This window comes from Sparus aurata, chromosome 9 (genome assembly GCF_900880675.1).
Source record: "Sparus aurata chromosome 9, fSpaAur1.1, whole genome shotgun sequence".
In the NCBI taxonomy this organism is placed as follows: Eukaryota; Metazoa; Chordata; class Actinopteri; order Spariformes; family Sparidae; genus Sparus; species Sparus aurata.
Window position 1 is genome coordinate 10,136,970 of NC_044195.1, and position 20,135 is coordinate 10,157,104.

At 39.9% G+C, this 20,135-nt stretch overlaps 1 protein-coding gene across 1 annotated transcript; it reads right to left on the reverse strand.

Moving 5' to 3' along the window:
• Positions 1-1,853: 1,853 nt before the first annotated feature.
• On the reverse strand, positions 1,854-19,530 carry stam2 (signal transducing adaptor molecule (SH3 domain and ITAM motif) 2). Its single transcript, XM_030429008.1, has 14 exons — positions 19,354-19,530; positions 17,684-17,768; positions 17,396-17,471; positions 16,091-16,186; positions 15,673-15,819; positions 11,300-11,366; positions 10,672-10,870; positions 9,381-9,475; positions 9,130-9,212; positions 8,951-9,038; positions 8,782-8,836; positions 8,392-8,539; positions 6,028-6,194; positions 1,854-4,434 (listed from the first exon to the last, which is right to left on the reverse strand). Exons 1-14 carry the CDS (start codon positions 19,391-19,393, stop codon positions 4,245-4,247), a joined length of 1,536 nt encoding a protein of 511 aa, XP_030284868.1. The 5' UTR covers positions 19,394-19,530; the 3' UTR covers positions 1,854-4,244.
• Positions 19,531-20,135: the final 605 nt, after the last annotated feature.

The window sequence follows — 20,135 nt, forward strand, 5'->3', positions numbered from 1 at the left end:
GAAGTGATGATTTTTCTTCTGTTGACAATAAAAATGATCCAAAATCTTAACATTATCTTCTTTAATTTTCTCACACGCTGCAGCGTACTCTGTATCTCAGAATGCACATTGTTGATTGTTGAGATTTGCAGACAGTTAATTTACACCTGAATTAGCTGAATAAACAAACTGGCCTTAAAGGAAAACACAGTTTATACTGTTTTACTTTGTTTAAATGTGGCTGACCCTGCCAGCTTTCTAGCTTCAAACGGTGTTCTGGGACTTTATTTTCCTCTGAGAACAGCTTGTTTATTCACTCATGGAAAAAGTTTGTATTATTACCTCGTTTATGTCGTTAACGTTCAAGTTCTGATATTGAACTTCTACTCCGAAACTACAGAGTGCCCCTTTAAGGTTAGCTACTGATGAAGAATATGCATAAAGTCTCATCCTGAGCCCTGTCGCAGTAAAATCTGACCTGGGTCCCTCATAAAAAAATCCACAGTCCAGCAGCCTTCCACAGCTTCAGCACATCGTGCGCCTAATTTTTCATTCATTCATACATGGCCAGTGAAAAAGTGATAAATAAATGAAAACCGTTACAAATTGTTACACAGAGCCCCATTAAAGTTGACCCACTAAATGCTCTCTTGTGTATTTTTACCTCCTTTTCTTATCAGTATCCTTCTATTTTGTGTTGTGGCATACACAATGAGAATTATGAACAGAGTTTGGGACCATGACGACTGCAAAAAAATCTAAAATGAAGTCAGATGAACTATTCTAATCTAGGGGGTCAAGCCAGGCTTATGTACATTGGTTGCACCCAGCCTTTATTTTGGTCAGGCTTAAACTGAACTAGTCTAACCCATCAAATGTTCTGTTATTTATGTAATTGCATAAATATAATCTCGACCAGCAGAATGCCGACATCCTGTACAAAGTGCAGAGACAACTGAAAGGTGGTCAATCAAATGAGGCCTCACAAATGGCTTATTAATTGTACATGTAGTTTTGCATGACTGATTAAAACTGATATGCTGAAAATGAAAGATTTCTGGAAAGTTGGGAGTTTACGAGGAGCATTTGAAGGCAGCATAAACTCTCCTTGGCTGTACTAGCCTGCTCCCATTGGCAAGAGAGTTAAGGCAAATGTATTCTCTTCGTGGTATAAAAAACCACAACATCCCTCATAAGAATTGAAATATGTCCCACTTCAAATACTCTAGGCTAGGTTTAAATGAATCCAGACTAGTAACTTATAGTTTTTATGGCAAATAGACCATCGTTTAATATATATGGAATACATATTTTAGTGTTTAATGTACATCTGCAGGCCAACAGAATCACTTTCTACTGATCTAGCAGTTCGTTCCTTCCTTAAAAATAAATCAGACCAGTTTTATCCCAGTAAATAAACCAGGACAAACAACAGATGATAAAATCTCCTCAGTCGTCCTCGCCAGACAGCGCTACCAGCTGTGCTGTTTTCAGACAATCCCACTGCAAGCCTGAAAAAAGCCTTTACACTGTGTATGCATCCTGGAGAACAGCCTGTAGTGTCTGGCTTTGAGCACTTAATTAAAGAAAACAGTTTTTAGCTTCACTTTGCCACCACAACAACACTGGCCTTCAAAGGATCCCCAGCACAGCTTTCAGAAACTATATAAAGGCCAAGTTCACTGAATAAATCATGTCTTCAGGGCAATGATCCTATCATCGGCTTCTACATCATGTGCAGTTGGAGATGTGTGCAGGGAACTGGAGAGGCTAATTAGGTGGACAGTTACTATTTTAATCACCTTCCTATTAATTGTATAAATGTAATTACTTCAAGGCCTCCGAAGGGAAATATAGATCGAGACCACCCCCAACACAGGTCAATGTTTTTTATTTCAAAGAATATTATAGTTTGCTCTGTTACAAAAGCAGTTTTAAAATCCTGGATAAAGGAACTTCTCCTGGAATATTTTTACAGAATTATACATATCCAGCGGATACTGAGACTGAAGTTACTCGCCAAAGTTGCGTCCGTGTCATTCTTTGATTCCTACAGAAAAACAAGGCATCCAGTGGTAAATACATGTTTACAAAGCTAAGGTGCAATGTCAATGTCACTGACAAAACCAGGTATTTTACATCTAATATACAACGCCTTTAATATGAGGCCAGTAAAGGAACAGTTGTGGCTAAAATTTCTACTACGAAGCTACTGCAACAGGACTGTGGATTCTATTAGAGCTGCTCCTTTATATATTAAAACTGAAGAGTAAAACACGATGTTTCACTTCTCTCTCTTCGTACAAGCAGCAACTATGATTTTTTTTAATCTTCTTTGAAATTTTGTTCCACTTCTATTTTGCCTGAACAATGAAAGTCAAAAGCAGAAGCAAAGTAAGAATAATTACACATTCTCCAACCATGTAAATTATACATGTATAATGTCTCAATATATATAAATCAAAGTACAGGCAATGTCGTTGACAATTTTGAAATTTAACATCGTGCATTTGCATAAAACATGGACTCCTAACAGGGTTCGTTAGCACACATGAAGACGAGAGGCAGGAAGGTACAGACGTAATAATCATGAACAGACGCATTGCTTCAGCAGATTAATAAACACACCAACAGATGCAGCTAACCATTTCTCAGTTCACCCTAAAATCTGATGATCCTTATGAAAATCAATGTCATTTTACAATGATGAAGAACCTATTGTGGGTAAGCCCTCAAACACATACGTACGTGAGACACACGTACGTTATGTAGAAAACAAATATGTGCACACATACACACACAAACACACACACACAAAGACGTCATCTTAAATATCTCAAATGCAACCACAGAATGCATTACAAGGCAGTGAGTGTATGGGAAAGTTGCCTTTGAAGCATTACACAAATAGAACTGTTAACATACATAATTGATAGTTGAAAATATAGTTTGTACTTCAGGAGTTCTGCTCAAAACATCGATCAGCTACAGTGATGGATGCTGGTGAGGAAGAGAGAGAGAGAGAAAGAGAGAGGAAAAAAAAAAAAAAAAAAAAAAAAATCGCAGCTCCTGCCTTTGAGAGAACTGCACACTTTGTCCTGAAGCGAGCACCCACACACTGAATAAGTGCAGGCCGTGCAGAAACACGAGCTCTCACAACAAAATTCACCGACAGACTTAAAAACAAGACGGCAATTAAAAACTAAAAGGGAAAACCAAACGTTTGGGCCATGTTCACAATAATGCAGATAGATTTGAAAATGCCACCGAGGGGTTAAGTGGGGTTCAATCTACACTAGCTGGCGCGCTGGTCTATCATGCAAGTCCACGAAGAATGAACCACAACGTGAGCCTGGAATTTAATTTACTTGTTTTACTGGATTTGTTTTCAGCTTGCATGTTTTTCAGCTATCAGACTCACAAGCACCTGACAGGACAGATGCTTCAGTTTTTGATCAATACAGCTGTCTAAACCAGCTGTGCACAGGCTCACGTTTCAAATGCTTTTCTACATGCAGCTATTTTAGTCCACTTTATTCCTGCGTGCACGTTATGACATTGGTCTTTTTTAACGCTAAATATGCTGCCAAACCCTTCTAGTGCACAACAGTGCTGCAGCTGAAGGTCTCCAGTGTAGATGTTGACAGGTGACGTGCTGCTTTTGCTACATGGCCGGTGTAGACAAGGTAGTGTGGATAAAGGCCACCAGGGAGAGAAAAGAAAGCATTTTTCACATGTATCAACATTAATGAGGACATGACCTGACCCTCTGTTACCACCAGGACGTGCGTGAATTCTGCGAGGGGGGTCAATTCAAAAATATTGGGGTAGCATTGTGTTGTGGTATGCTAATTTCGTCTGAAAGAGACTTGTCTTCACTTGGCCCTGCATTGGTGAACAACTCTTCTTGTGTGTTGACCTGTGGCGTCTGTGAAGACCAGCTCACTGTCAGCCAGGAGAAAAGATGTGAGGACAGGAGAGATTTCCTGACGCCATGTTTAGCCCCATGTATAGTAGCTGAGGCCATGCAGAGTCCTGACTCAGATGAACACCAGTCCTGCGTTACATACACACCTCAGTTATTTCAACCCTCTAGGGGTGTGTTCAATTCAGCTCATCAGGCACAAAAACTGTCTCAAGGAATGTCCCCAAAGCAATACCACACAAACAAAAACACTCGCACAACGTAGGCCACATGAACACACCACTGGAAAGGGAAATATCTGAAGAATGTATTCTTCTCAGGTCTGCTGTCAGTTGGAGTTTTACAGCAAAGGCTGCTGATAATACGCTGCCTGCTGCTGCTGAGGAGCCTGGTGAGGAGGAGCAGCCACGGGATAGGATACAGGTGGCATGTTGGAGTTGTGATAGGTCGACATGTCCATGGCCACGCCCGCCTGGGGTGGGTAATGAGCTCCCGCAGCTTGGTTCATGTACTGAGCGTTCATACCACTGCTGCGAAGAAAACACAGATGTGATGCTTAGTACCAACAACAAACATGGAAACTGAGTATCAACATTTAAATGTACTTACAATACGTAATTACATTCACACTCTAAACATATAGGTAGGTAGGTAACAATAGGTGGAAGAACATCACCAGAGTAACTAACTGCTGCCAGAACGTCAAAACTGCTTTTTCTTCCCATTCTTACATATTGCACCTTTAAATACAAGTAAATAAGCTGTTACATTTTTTTTTTTTTTTTTTTGGTTTTATGTTTGGGACTTTCACATAAAATTGTATTCTGGTGTAACAGTTCAGTGAACATCGATCACATTTAATGGGTGAATTGAGATTTACAGACATTGCAACAACAGGATATTGTGCACATTTAAAAAACATTTAATTAAATAGAATGATATTGATGATAATGATAATAATGATACTAATGTCTGCCATATCACCCAGCTCTGATGCAGTCTATTACAGAAAGTCCATTTGAAAGCTACAGTCAGTTTGCGCATGCTGTGACTTTCTCTGGGAAACACTCCAAGGACAAATATGATGAGGATCAGCCAAAATAATCAGTGTTGACGAACAAGGTACTTGTACACCACTCATCCGTCTGTTTTCCCTGCTTATCTGCTTTGATCTTTTTTCGGAAATGGGACAAAAAAAAGCTACTTTTACTGTCTAAGAAAAAAGAAAGCTGAACATGCAGAGAAGTGGAGAGAGAACAACTGTTCTTTAAGGCAATCTGTGTTAAGCTTTTGTAGCACCAAGTCTTCTCACAGGGGACTACTTTTTAAATTATTTGCATATTAAAGGTGCGCTACACAAGTTTTGCAATAGCGAAATGATTTATAGACCATTTATTGAGCAATTGTTAAAATAAACACAATGGCCATCCAGATCATTTTTAAAGATCCAATTGCCTAATAAATGGTTTGTACAGCATTGTTGTCAGTCAACAGTGAAATAACTCCTAACTACAGTTAAATAACTATAAATCTGCCATTTACACGTGGTGGTTATAATTAAGTGTTAACAATGAACTAAAGCCACATGTTATTATTGTTTAACATTTGATCAAAACAGGCTTTCATTTCAGTAATGGTGGGGTGTGATCAAAAACAACTCATTGCCCATCCAGAAGTCTATAGATCAAGACTAACATAACCTTGATTGTGACAGAAAGGTAACATAGTACACCTTTGATACTGACTGGCAGCTAACCCTCTGTTACATATTATCCAGGGGTGACAGTCAACAGTTGTTCTGTCTGCAAACCTTTGAATTGATTTGGAATAGCAGAGCCAATTTACTGAATTTGATTCTATGTTACAGTTCCTCTGTCACAAATTTGTATCACATTTTTTATTTTTATATTTTTTACTGTCTACCATTTTAGTGCCAACATCAGCACCCTCACTGTTGTCTAACTGCTTAATATTCAAGGCTAGTAACTCTTTTAAGCCAAAAGATCTGAGGCATTGAGCCATGAGTCACATGACGTGAGCCCCATCATTATGTCTTGGGGTTACTACAGAGTACTCTGACAGTTTAACAGGTCCTGTTTACAATGGCAGTGCTGTTTTCTTACCTCATGTAGGGCGGCTGAGCAGCCTGGCTGCTGGGTGGGGCTGAGACGTTGGGTGGCATTGAGTGCAGAGATGCAGGCGGGTCGTTGGGCATAGTATAGGGCTGAGCTGAAGGAACCTGCGGCATTGCTGCAGGCATGTAAGGAGCGCCGGCTGGGCCGAGGTAGCCCTAAACACAAGAGAAGGAACACTGCAGTTTAGCTTTAATAACGGCTGAGAGCATAAATAACATAATTCCCTATCAATAAAAATAATGTGCTGTCACTATTTCGCCAGTCAACAAGTGGCAAAAATGACATTCTAACTGAAATAACTCATGAGGAATGACATAAACAGCCCGACTTTAGATTTCAAAATAAAATGTTAAACAAGCAGATGCAAGTTTCTGAGCTTTCTTTCTCTTGCCTGATAAAGTTAATATCATGTCTGCCCCAGGCTGACACGAGCAACAGTAATAAAAGAGATGTCCATCCCTGAATGTTAAGCCTCCAGAACAGGTCTGGCAAGTGGGAGTTACACAGAGAATGTGAGATGTAAAACACCAGGCCGTTGGATGAATTAATTGTCAACTATTCCAGTAAGTCAGGAAGTATTGCTGCATATTTTTCACACTTATTCAAATTATGAGGAAGAGCACCAGTATAACAAATATATGCTAGCTGTTGTAAAACATTAAATACAGTTAACTATGAAAAGTATTTACTTTTCTGATTTTAAGTGCTAAAGTGCAAAATGCTTGCTTCTGCAGGTGCAACAACAACAACAACAACAACAACAACAACAACAAGGTAGGCAGTTTCACAATAGTCTTCAAGAAAAAAAAATGATGAAGGGCAAAAAAGAAAGAAAAAAGAAAGAAAAAAGACATGCAGCACTTCAGTGTGGGCCTGGCCAGTGATGTGGACATTTTTCTAAATCTCGGGGGAGAGACAGTGACATCAATCACTACAGAGAAAACAGCCACCGCCAAGAAAAGCCAGGCTGCCTGCGACTCTCCAGGGAGGGAAAAAAAGGTTGACTGAATGTTAAGCTATCGGGACGAGTACAATAAAGCAAGAAAATCAACTGCTTTACTGGCCAAATATATCACACAAGGAAAGGATGTGAGAAATAAAACAGGACACTAATAGCAAGGTATAATCATATGGCTGCTCTAAATGATTTTCCTCAACATTAGTCCACTGTTGTCTACATAAAAACATAAATCATCACATCAATAGATCAACAGAATCCATAGGAAAGAGGGACAGTCCATTGCTTGTGGGTGGGCAAACTGTGTAGTTAACACAGATCCTCTTTTACACAGAAAATATTCAACCTTTACTGCTCTGAACTGAGAACCAACCTCTGACCATCCTTAAATTATGCATGACTTGGTGCTGCCATTTATTGATGTGGAACACATCACAGAGCAGAGAAAAGACGACTGCAGTTCACCTGACAGAAGCCTGAGTGATGGGATATGAAGTTGTCCAAGTAAACGTGAATTCAATTCCCTTCGGAGAGTAACTAAGCCACTTCATTTGCTGACCTTAATTTGCGATCATAACAGTGACATTACAATCAGCTAAAGTTTCAGTGTTTCAGTTAACTTAGAAACAACATTTTCCCATTAACCAGTAAAATCACTGTTAAACCTATTATTTGAAGAGTCAAACTGAATTACAGTCGAATTCATTTAAGCTTTGTTTACTCTGTGTTTTGTCTCTTGTTGGCAAATAAATAACACTCAAAATACAAGTGTAGTGAGAAGAACAATAGTGGGACAAAATACTGATACTGTAATTTATCGTTTCGCTGCCAATTTGACTTACCAGCAAAAAAGCGAGTCAGAGTCACCGTCATCCTTCAAGTCGAAACGCTGGACCCACTTTTATCTAGGTCAGTCTTTATGAACTATGTTTGTTCCATCAACGTTTAAAAGTTTTGAAAATAAAGTCTGTGCTGAATCATTCACACATTACTATTATATGTGTATTATAAGTGCAATATCAATAATTCCTTTTTTAATATCAGGGTTATCGACAAGATCTGTATTTTGAGATATCCACAAATGTGTAAACATTGTTAACAGTACCAGTACATTAGCTAAGCTGCTAGCATTCCAGTCTAAAAAGCAGTTGTGAAGGGGAATGACTATAATTTTCCACTTCATCTTGTGTCCTCTTCATTTGTTTGTGTGCTGCTGCTTTTTGTTTGATTTATTGATTGACTGATTGATTCAGGCATGCTTGTAGTTTTAACATTCAATATAGCAGAGCTACATGAATAAAATGTTTAGGTATCAGCGCAAAACACAAGATGAAATGGTTGTTAAGGAGAGAAATTGGGCAGCACAGAGGACAAATCAGGTACTGTTTGCTCACCTGCATGGGTACAGCTGAGCCGGCTGGTGCGTACTGCTGCTGCATCTTGGAGTAGGCCGAGTAGAAGGGAGCCTCGTTCATGAGCTTGTTGTAAAGCTCCAGGGCCTCAAGAACTTTAACATTCAACTCTGACAACTCCGAGTGTTTCCTGCAACAAAGAGGGAAACATAGATTTTACAAGGACGTATTTCAGTTTTAGAACAGTCCACCTGGTCTAAAGATTGTCCTCTGAAGCCTGAAGACAGCTGAGGCACAAGCATCGCTATCTTTAACCTAAACTTCACTGAAGCAGAAATAGATGTTGGATAATCTCAGACACAGCTGGGCCGTTAATGAATCAGTCATAATCATTCTGAGAAATATGAGAAGTCCACATCATTAACACTCTACCTGTCAATCTCCTGCAGCTTCTCATCAATCATTGGGTTCATCTGTTCACAAGCACCTGTTCAGATTTTACATTTAGAGAGGGAAACAGAAAGAGAGTTAGAACATAACAGACTGACTGCAGTTGTCACTGGCAGAGCGACTACATTTACACCAGCATTAATGTTTATACCCTCCAGCTGGATCAGCTCTGGGGAGTCAGGAGCCGGATCTGCAGGATCTGCATTCTGCAGCAGTGCCAGTGTTCTGTCCATCTTCCCCTGCAGAGAGAAGAGAACAGCTTGGTAGACTGATTCGGGCGATGTGGGTTTATATAAATATATATATTTATGCACAGAGGAAATGTATTACCTCGTCGATGAAGATGGGCTCAGGCTCGACTTTGGTTTCTATGGTCGTCTCTTCAGGACTGGTTGTCTTTTCAACATAAGCCACTTTGGAGGAAAAGGTTTAGTTTTAATAGCAGTACTAAGAGTTGTTTGCTCCTTGTATTATCAAATTGCTGAAGAGCGCAGAGGCTGGTATGCTTTCTATAAAGGCACAAAACCTAGGTCAGGCAAACCAGAGCAATGTTCACTTTGAGATTCAGCAGAAAGACCAACCTGGTTCTGGCTCAGCGTTCAAATTGGTTGTGACAAAGTTGGAGGGGAAAAGCCCCACTCCTCTGTGGTTCTCTCCTTTCCACCAGTTTGGATCACTAGAAAACAAAAGCATCAAACAGGAACAATAAGCTCATCAGCTGCCAAATGTGTCGTCTTTTCAGAATTCAAGTGTTGCTTTCTTCATTTGTAGGACAGACTTTGATAAAGCCACATTATTTATTGCAAATTTTGATTTGATGAAGGCGTAAGAATTGAAGTGACTCTTTCAAGCTTGCAAAAGCATAAATTATTCTACAGCTGAATGGCGGCAGTTTGCTTTATGATGATTGGTGTGCGGAAGTCTACATTTTGAACAGGTCCCACCAAATACATCATATATATTAGGACTGTTGACATATATACTACATTTGATTACATAAATCAAATTGTAAAAAAATGACATGCGATTGGTAAAATTAATATTTGATTTCTACCGTGATGCACTGAATGCACTGCAAGAGCCACAGGAGTAACTTAAAGGCAACTTTTATTGATTCACATTTGAAATGAGGGAGGGAGGGAGGGAGGGAGGGAGGGAGAGGGAGAGAGAGAGAGAGAGAGAGAGAGAGAGAGAGAGAGAGAGAGAGAGAGAGAGAGAGAGAGAGAGAGAGAGAGAGAGAGAGAGACTGCTGAACATACTGCTACTAAACTTGAATGGAGGATGGGTCTCAGCCCAGAATAGACGCCATTAATTTAAGATAAAGGGACGAACCCAGGAACATTTTTTCCCATTCTCTTTAACATTGTTAGAGGGTATTTCTCAACATTTCCATTAATCCTCATGGATTTGGCCATGGATCTTAAAGGAAAAAAAAGGTGTATTTAGGTGGCTGTTATGAATGAGTGAGGACAACTTAATGCTGACCCTAGATCTGGGGAATCATGGTTAAACAGTTATGGGTGGTTGTATGCTCAATATATACACGACTTGCATCTCTCATTTTGCCAGCCAAAATTAAACCAAACACACAAACATGCATAAATAGATTAATTATTAAAAGATCTGAGGGATTATTAGGAGCTGGATTCACACTTCTGGTTGCCTCTTTGACGCACTGTCACCAAAAGATTTATAAGGTTTATTGCACAAGTGTTGTATAAGACAGCTGAAGATTACATGAATTCTGTTATGATGTCACTGCTTTGGAATACCCTGATTAGAAGTGCAATACAGATGGTGATAACACCAACATTAGTGCTTTGAGGATATAAAGGAGCTGATACAAGTTTGGAGGAGTCATCAAACACTAACCTGTCATCCAAAACCAGAATAAGTTCTCCAGTTTTGAAGGTCAGCTCATTGTCCTCAGCAGCCTCGAAGTCGTACAGCGCACGCACCTTCCGGACCTCCTGCCCTCCGCCACCGTTGGTGTAGCTCGGGGGGTCGGAGGTAACGGCCAGGGGTCGTGTCTCCGCCTGCTGCTTCTGCTCCTGTAGGGACAGCTCGATGGCTGAGAGGGGAGAGGAGAGGAGAGGAGAGGAGAGGAAAGGAAAGGAAAGGAGAGGAGAGGAGAGGAAAGGAAAGGAAAGGAGAGGAGAGGTTTGTCAAATTTCCAGCACATGTCTTGGCGCAGACACAGGATTAATGTTTCCCTTTAATTCCAGAATACAAATAGCTCTAAGAAGACAGCTTAAATGTGAAATGGAAATAATCAGTGATGCCATCAACAAAACAACCTTTTGATGCATGAGGATGTCAACTTCTTAAATAATTAATCTAATGAAATTAACTGTTTCCTGAGAATATTGTTCCAAACGGATAACAATAAAACTTAGACAAACAGCACAGTAGTTGGAAGTAATGTGTCTGTTATAGAGAATAATGCAGATAACAACAGATGAAGTGCACTTGTGATGGTGTGTGGAGCGTCTCACTTTACCTTTGGCCAGGTTGTCATCATCTGATGCTTTACCCACAGCAGGTGTGTTGACCTTTACGGTGGAGCCCTGCAGTCAATATAGAAAGATAAGGTCATGGCTGTGTGTGTGTGTTGGCGTTGTATACATACAGGAGGGGGAGAAAACGGAGTAGTGACAGTGACTGTAATGCCACCTGCAGTACATGTTGGGTACTACATGTTGCTCAGAGACGCGCTTTCCCCTTCAGACACCAGGCTGTCTCATTATGTCTCATCTGAGGTGACCCGAGGCCGCTCTCTGACACGGCAATGAGGTCAAAGTGGACAAAACAGGTCAACTGGATGTTGTTGCCATAGCTAGACAGCAACTCTTCACACCCACATATTCACAGTGGGTAAACTAATGCTTAATACTGGCAGCTGGTCAAACAGAGAGTACCGCTCCATTGTCTCTTTTGCACATACACTGTAAAATAAAATCTAACACCCACGAGCAGATTTACAAGCTGCAGGAGGCAGAATTCTCTCAGTTATGGATCCTCTTAAGGTGGCATTAAGAAATTATATTTTTACAGTACAGTGGCAAAAGAGTGTTGCTCTGGTCAATAGTGTGCTTCGAGAATATTAAGATACCAGAAACAACTGATGCAAGTTAAATAAAAACACAGGTCAAACAAGCTAAAACAAATTCACGCGAGTCAATGGCAACTTAAACAGAGCAGAACAAAAACATTTTTTTCTTTTTTTTTTTACGTCATTAACAGTTTAGTCTTCAGTTGCAAAGCAAGTAAAACACAAATGGTCCATTCAGGCTATACAGCCTGTAAACATTTGGAAACAGCTACATTTATGCAGCAATTACATCGTGCAAGAAATGCATCAAGTGCAAATAACTTAACCACACTGGTAATAATCAGTCTTAAAGAACACTTTAAAATACACACACTACAAGTAACAGGTGTAGGGAAGTATAAGTGAGGTTTGATAACCATGTGAGCAATAACATACTAAAGTTAACAACAGTCGTGTATATGTAAATACATCGATTAAAGAATGAATCATTTCCTTATTAATACCCACAGGCACAATATATACTTCTTACAATGAAACCGCTAAACGTAATGTGATCTATGGTACACCCTAAAACCTGGAGCCCAGCAGGGTGCCAGTTTGTGCCTGATGGGTGGAGATTTCATTTCATTTTAAACTGGCACACAAAAGTGCACATTTTGCTTGTGCTTACTTTAACCAGCAGACTGTGGAGCAGGAAAACAAAATGCTTTATATACTAACAGAAAAGTGCACGTGAAGGACTGTAAAACTCAGCTGGTGCACTTGTCTTGGAGTGCCAGTACCAGCGGTACTTTCTCCCTCTCTCTGCTCTACAACAACGAGCTGACACACCCAAACACACTTTATTTTATAAGTCCAAACCTAAAGAAAAAAAAAAGAAATTCTAAAATAAAGTGTGATATTTGATGTTTACCAGTCTTTCTGCTGTTCGCCTGCTGTTAGCCAAGAAGAGATGCATCTTGTTATCGCTATATTTATCTTATAGTAAAAAAAAAAACAAAAAAAAACATCATGCACTCAATGTGTATATATTTCCCATGGTATTGGAAATTATAGAAATGAATACTATTTTCCAAGGTGCTGTATCAAGGTTAGAAATGTCTCTACAATGACAACAGTTATTGGTAGTAAGAAGCTGAAAACAGATAAAAAAGGTACCTGCATGCTGTTTAAATAATCCCACTAAAGAATGAATGATGAGCTCAAGGGAAATACAAGGCGCTGCGACAGCTTGAGTGGCACTACCTGCTGCTGTTTGCTCATCAGCTGATAAATGTCATACCTGCTGCCTCATGTGCCACCTGCTCTCCATTAAAGCAGGTTCCCCGGTCCGTCCCATAACATGACACACAGCACACCAACACAGCCAAAGGCAACAAAGTGAGGATGAGATGGAAAATTAAATCCCAGAGATTTTAAGATAATTTCTACAACACGTACAACTGTGGTTTTTAATCCATGTTCTGAGTATAGGGGATAAAACTGATCAGGTGTACAGTGTTATGTACATTTACACTGCTGAAGAGATTCAGTAACCGATGTTTATTAAAGGTGGAATATGGAATATGAGCTGAATGCCGCCATCTAGTGTCTCAAGATCGTAGTCGCGACAACAAAAAGGTAATTCCAGCGGTCGGGTTGCCAGGTTTGGACAGGGCAGGAGGATTGAGCGGCCTCCGTTTCCTCCGTTTACTGGGTGTGGAGGACGAGGGGTAACGATCAGTATTCTCATATCTATGATCAACGTGATATAATGAAAATAAGTATAGCAGAGGAGTTTGACCGACAGGTAACGTTAGCTAAGTTAGCAAGCGAGTTAGCTTACCGATCCAGGAGAAAGTTCGCCATTTCCGCGTGTGTTTTGATGCCGTGGAAATCCTTTACCTGAGTCCATCGAGCGTATGCTTCACTGATATTTACTCTGGTGTTTGCTCTTCTCAAGTCACTCAGCTGCTGGGACAGATAACGCACCGTTCGCTGGGGCTCTGAAGAGCTTGCAGACTCCACCATTTTACCCAGTGTCAGACTCAGCCTAGCTGTGCCGAGCCTTGCCGAGGTTGCTAAATTGGCAACCCGCAATGCCGGCCGCTATTTGGCTGGTACGATGTAAACAGGAAGTCATTGTCGAACCCGTCAAAATTTCTTAAATTATTCATTTCAGACTAAATATAATTTTTCAAGGAAACGCATTACTTTTAATCTGCGCCCCTCTAAACGCCCCATGGATGTATTATTTTTGAAAAAATATAGCTTTTAATAAGCATATTACATATTCAACCTTTAAGGAGTCTGCAGTGCTGTTGAACTGGACTGCAGTAAAAATGCACAGGTGTTTAATGGTGATTTTATGGCCACGCTGTTATGTTGAATTACACGATCTTTTACAGGATTTGACTAGTGTTGTCCTGATATACAAATCTATGGCCGTTCTTAAAGGGTAACTTTACAAATGTTACCCATTAGAGTGTGTTTACAGGTCTTGAGGAGTACTACTTCTATGTTTGTGGCTCCAGAGGAAGCTGCATGCAATGATGTCACTCACTGGTTAAGTTGCATTGTGGGTAATGTAGGGGTCAGGTTTTTGAAAGCAGTTCACCGGTCGAACATTACACTTCCATAACATTATTGGACTACTGTTGATAGTTACGGAAGGTACAACAGAACCAGAAAGATCACCTTTTTATTTCAGCTCTGTCCCCTTCTTTTTCAAACCTGGCACCTACATTACCCACAATGCAATTTAGCCAGTGAGTGCCAGCACTAGATGAAATTCATCAGATTACATGCAGCTTCCTCTGGAGCCACAAAAAGCTTTTTGAACATGAACACCAGATTAACACAGGGAATTTGCTTATTGGCCTTGTTAGAGATATTTAGAACTTCGGCATTCTAAATACAAATTCACAAAGCACATTATAGCACATTAAATATATCCAACTCTCAGTAGACACCGTGTGTGGTGGTGTTTGTATTACTTATTAATTCTTCTTATCTCTCGTAAAATACACTTCTGAAAGTAGAGTGACAAACTCCGAGTTTATATCATGTACAGAGGGGGTGCTCTTAACAAACAGCGCCAGCCACAACGAGACGATGACCACACACGATACAATTGTAGGTCATCTGATTTATGACACCCTGTGAGCGAAGTCCACTTCAACCCTCGACACATATAAGGCTGTTAGATAACACACGACACACACATCAAACAAAGAACAGAAGAGAAAACAGAGGGCAGCTTCGTCCCTAACCATCATGAAGACGATCCTGATCCTGGGATTTGCACACAACTATCCGCAGAATTATGTCAAATATGTGAAGAGGAAATTCCACTGTAAGCACTCGCCATACAAACGCAGAGAGACGAGCTCCACCCAACCTGAACCGTCACAGTGGCAACACACTGGTCAGCAGCGAAACCGCAGCTGTAACAACAGCATCAGGCTAGACAGAAGTTATCCACACACACTTATCTTGTTATTGTTGCGTTGGGAATGAGATCAAATAGGGGAAAGAAAATCAGCAAAACAGAGGAGTGTGAAAGAGAACTGCTAACATGTGAACTCTGTTGCATGACTGATTGCGCGTTATGATGGAAGGGGATACAACAAAATGCTGTTAGATCTAGAAAATAAAGCGTAGTTTCTTCTCGTAAAATAATAGCTGGCTGGTGTCGCGGTGAAAGAGGCAGACAGATTTAGATTTTAGATTCCTTCTGAGGGGAAGTGGACTGAATAATGATAGCAGTAAATTAGAAATGAAGGTGAGGTTGCTCCCTACTTTGTGTGTTCTAAGGATGAGACACTATGACGTCAACTGACCTGTGCAGATGCAGAGGGGAAGCTGATGCCGTCCTCTTTCAGAGACTTGATGGTGGCGCTGATCAGGCTGAGCTGTGGATCCTTCTGGAATTCTTCTGCCCACTCCACCATCATAGCCTTTAGCTTCTCACACACCTTAGGGTGTGCCTACAGATGACAGGCAACCAAATAGCTATGATCACTGCCCTTCTGTGTTTTTATGATAGAAGACAGGCTGCCCTATAACGAGGCTCTGACACATTTAAGGGCTAGACAATTCGAAGAGCATGGTTATGATTCAATCTGCAATCTTTAAGACAACGGGTGAGAGGGTGCACGTGTGTTTGAATGACGCTGGTCAAGGGTGAACAAAGAGATTATGCAGATGTAGTGACAAGTTGGAATAGTGAAAGAAAAAAACCCAGGCAAGTGTACTTACCCTGCTCAACACACTCCGTACTTCACTGGCAAACTCCCTTGAACAGATTTCCAAGTGGAATATTTTGCCACAGTTTGAAACACACGCACCCAGCAACTGCAAGAGGAAAAAAAACTGATTAAACACCTGGTAAATATTGTATTAACACAAAACAAGAAGGCTTTTTTTTTTTGTTTTTTATGCATTTCAACCTCTGAAAATTTTTCCCTACCACTGACATGACTGAATTATTTAGAATACATATTAATAGCAGACAAATCTTTTGTAATTATAAAAGGTTTGGATGTCAAAAGGGCTTTAAATATCTGAATGAGTGAACACAGAGATCTAAAAATAGAGCAGGCCATGCGACAGTATTTGCTCAGGATGACTCAGGCAGAGACAGAGAAACAGCTCTCATATTGCATCTCGTCTGAGTTAAATCCTCCCAGTATGAAATCTTCCATTTTCCTGAGCTGCTTTAACAGTGGGAATGTTGAATATAAATTACAGCTCATCTGGAGCCAGACTGCCCTGGTAATTACTTAATTCTCATGTCTAAATGGCACAGAGTAGTCGATGAATCGATCGGTCAGTCAAAATAAAATGATCACATTATTAGAAATGTTTTAATACCAAAATATTTTGATAGCAGCTTTGTTGTTTTCAGTCATATTTCAAGCAAAAATGTCAAACACTTGCCAGTTCCAGCTTCTTAAAAGGTGAAGATTTGCTCTTTTTCTATGTCACATACAACAGTAAATGAGGAGTATTTGGGTTTTTCACAATTTTTTTTTTCTTTTTTTCATTTATAAACTAAAAGATTATTGGATAATGAAAATAATCTAGACCATGACACAAGTGTTCAACCCTCCCCAAATCTATTAAACTTCATATTTCTTTTTTTGTTGTTGTTCGAGGAGAATTCAGTGTAATTTGGTGTTTAAATGGTGCTTCTGAATATTTGTTACACACAGAAAAACACATAGTATATTTGGCGTAAACACAGTCCTGTAAGTGCCTTGAGCTACTCTATTTGTACACAAACATACCGTATTGACAAGAGTTTGGGCTGTTCTTGATTGGTTTGCTTGTAGCCGCTTGCATTTTCATACATTTTTGCATATTATCTGGAATTGTCTTTTCAATGTAAAACTGGCAGACGCTTTGGAGCAGAAAAAATACTGGGTGCTTTTACTGTTGAGGACAATATTAAAATGTTTGCTGAAGTAGAATGAATGTGATGTGCAGTAGATATCTTGATGGTGTATCCATCTAATGTGTGCATATACATTTGGTAGCATGAGAACGTGGAGAAAAACTCACATTGAGGGCCTGCATGGCAACATGAGGCACTTTGTGGTTGATTCTCTTCATAATGGATCTCAAGCTGTCCTTTGGTCTGAAACAGAACAGAACAGAATTATTCATTCATACTGAACAACCAAACCAATATCCTTACAAAAGAAATGCTCCTAGGCAGGTCCTGATCACATCCACTGCCCTGTAGATTATTTCCAAAATGCACTGTTCTTAAACAAGGAAATATTTGAACCACAGTGCTGCTTGAATGCTAAGGCACTCTTATTATTCCAAGGCTGCTTTCCAGCTTACCCATTGGGTGTCGTTCCAATCTTATCACAGATGTCCATAATGAGGCCCCAGTCATCTGTTGTGTTGGTTTCATTGGTTGCCTTCTCTGGAAACATATCAAACAGAGATACAGTGCATATGGTTGAGTGAGAAAATATCTTCACTGGCATCGCTGCTGCTCATCTTCAGACATAATGTATTTGTGGGCAGACATGCCAGTCGCAGTGGGCAAGTGTTAGAATAGCACATAGCAAGTGTTGGCATGCCACATTTAGAACTGGTTAATGTTGTACTTAACTCTGTCAGCCTGAAAATGAAAGAACAAAAGCTCTAAAGCGTCAATATGCCAAATAATTGTGCATATTTGTGCCATGGTATTATGTGAACTTACGGAGTATCTCGCTGATATGATAAGTCTTGTGATCAGTTAAACCACACTCATTAAATGAGATTTGCTGTGTTCAAAATTATATCTGCTCCTTCACCAACAACTGTTAATGTTTAGTAATGTAATATTTTATAGAAATACATTCATTTTTGCGATAGTAGTGGATGCTGTAATGTGTGTCAGGTAAAGTGACCCACGGCTGCTTTGTGGTATGTCAGCAGGAAACCAACTCCTGCTAAACTATGTCATGACAACCAGTAAACATCCAGAGTGCCAGTTAAGTGTAACAGTGTACTATTGTCTGGTCATACAAGAACTATGGTGTCGCAGAGACGGATAAGGATGGTGATCTGGGAAGTTTGCATGCACATCTACATAACACAAATATGAGAAGATACATAACTGCAAGCTCTCATTTTAAAATCAGACCGACCCAAACTAGAGCTGAAGGGATTATCTATCTATATCTGTTAATAGACTAAATGGATTACTGATGATAAGGGAGGTGAATTTACAAACATATTCATATACATGTATATTAATAATGAAAAAAAAAAAAATCCACCACAAACACTGAAAATTACTTTCAGCATTTAATGAATAATACAAGTAGCAGCTGACTTATTTTCCATCAAATTACTAATCCATTAATCGAACAATAATTTCATCTTTCATTTGGTATAGCATTACTAATTTCAATGAAAGGTACAAATGTTTTTTTGTTTCACCCTCTCACATGTGTCATTGTAAAGTAAAGATCCAGGGGGTTTTTGGACTGTGCACAGAAACTGAGATCGTCATTTTCACTACTGACGAGCATTGTATAGTATACAAGGAATCATATCAGGTAGAGATTCAAAATGACAGTTAATTGCTGGCCTAGTCCTACTGAAATATGTCATATATAGAAACAATCGACCTAAATAAGAGATATGACCTGATTTGAGATCAGGTGATCTTGTTACTGACGTTAGCCAGTCACGGTTTAGCTAACGCACATCGTTATGAATCAGACCCAAAGTTAGTCACTAAGCTGTCGCTTATCCTCGCAAATTAACTTATCGATAAACCTAATGGAAGTTGTTGACAACCAGTCAGCTCGTTCGCTTCAAACTAAGGGGTGGCCGAGACGTGTGGGTGTTGTTGTTGCCAGAAACTGACTGTCACGACTGAACTTTAAACGTTACATCGAACTAGCGTTAAAGAACTCTAGCTAAGCTAACGTTAGCTTCAGATGTTGTTGGCCCTATCGGCAGCCAGCTCTGACACACTGAAAACACAAAATAAACAGCACTTCGCTTACCAACATCTTGGTCAAATGGATTTTGGGCGAACAAAGGCATTCTAACGATTTAAAAGGAGCCAGACTACTTGACGAAAGAAACGTATGTATGTTTTCCAGACGAAACCTAAACAAATATCTCTTCCTTGTCCATTAAACTCGCACCAGTTGCTCTTCCGGAAACTTGGCTGCCCAGAATAATGCCTGAACGATATTCTTAAACACCGGAGTGTAGGTCCATGAGTGCAGTGGGTGAAGGTTTTCAGGACGTTTATTATATTTTGTGAGATTTTTTTTGTTGTTGATGATGTTTTTTTGTTTGTTTTTTTAATACAGCACGTTGACATGAGTCAAAAAAATAAATACTCAAGTTTATTATCTTTGTTCACTGTCAGAGGAGACTAGTGAAACACTGACACCTAGTGGACAAAGGAGGGAAGTGAGTGCATAAAGACCGCAGCAGTGCTGCCAAGCACAGGTTGATGGGCTGGCATCACGTTAGACTTCACTGTGTGTTTATAGGGCTGACTTTTAGCTTTAGAAGATGAGGTTTACAGGTTCAAGTTTTTCTACGTTAGAGGATTTCATATTCATATTCAGACTAAGAGCCCCAGAAACCGGACAGTATTTCTGCTATTCTGGAATACTGTGCTGCTCCAGGTTTACAGGGTGTCAGTTAGTTTTCAGTAATTTTACAATTATTTAAGAACAAACGAGACCCCGAGACCTTTTTTCAATTAGGTTTACAGTATGGGGCTGGTGAGGGTCGGGAAGCAGCCATCAAATCAAATCAATCAGATTTA

Bases quoted from the DNA above. Each gene is read 5' to 3' on its own strand.
- stam2 (XM_030429008.1), bottom strand. From the start codon at position 19,393: ATGCCTTTGTTCGCCCAAAATCCATTTGACCAAGATGTTG. The intron at 17,769-19,353 runs GTAAGCGAAGTG...ATATGTTTCCAG, and splicing joins TCCATTTGACCAAGATGTTG to AGAAGGCAACCAATGAAACC. The intron at 8,837-8,950 runs GTATAAACATTA...AAATCTGAACAG, and splicing joins AGAGCTGATCCAGCTGGAGG to GTGCTTGTGAACAGATGAAC.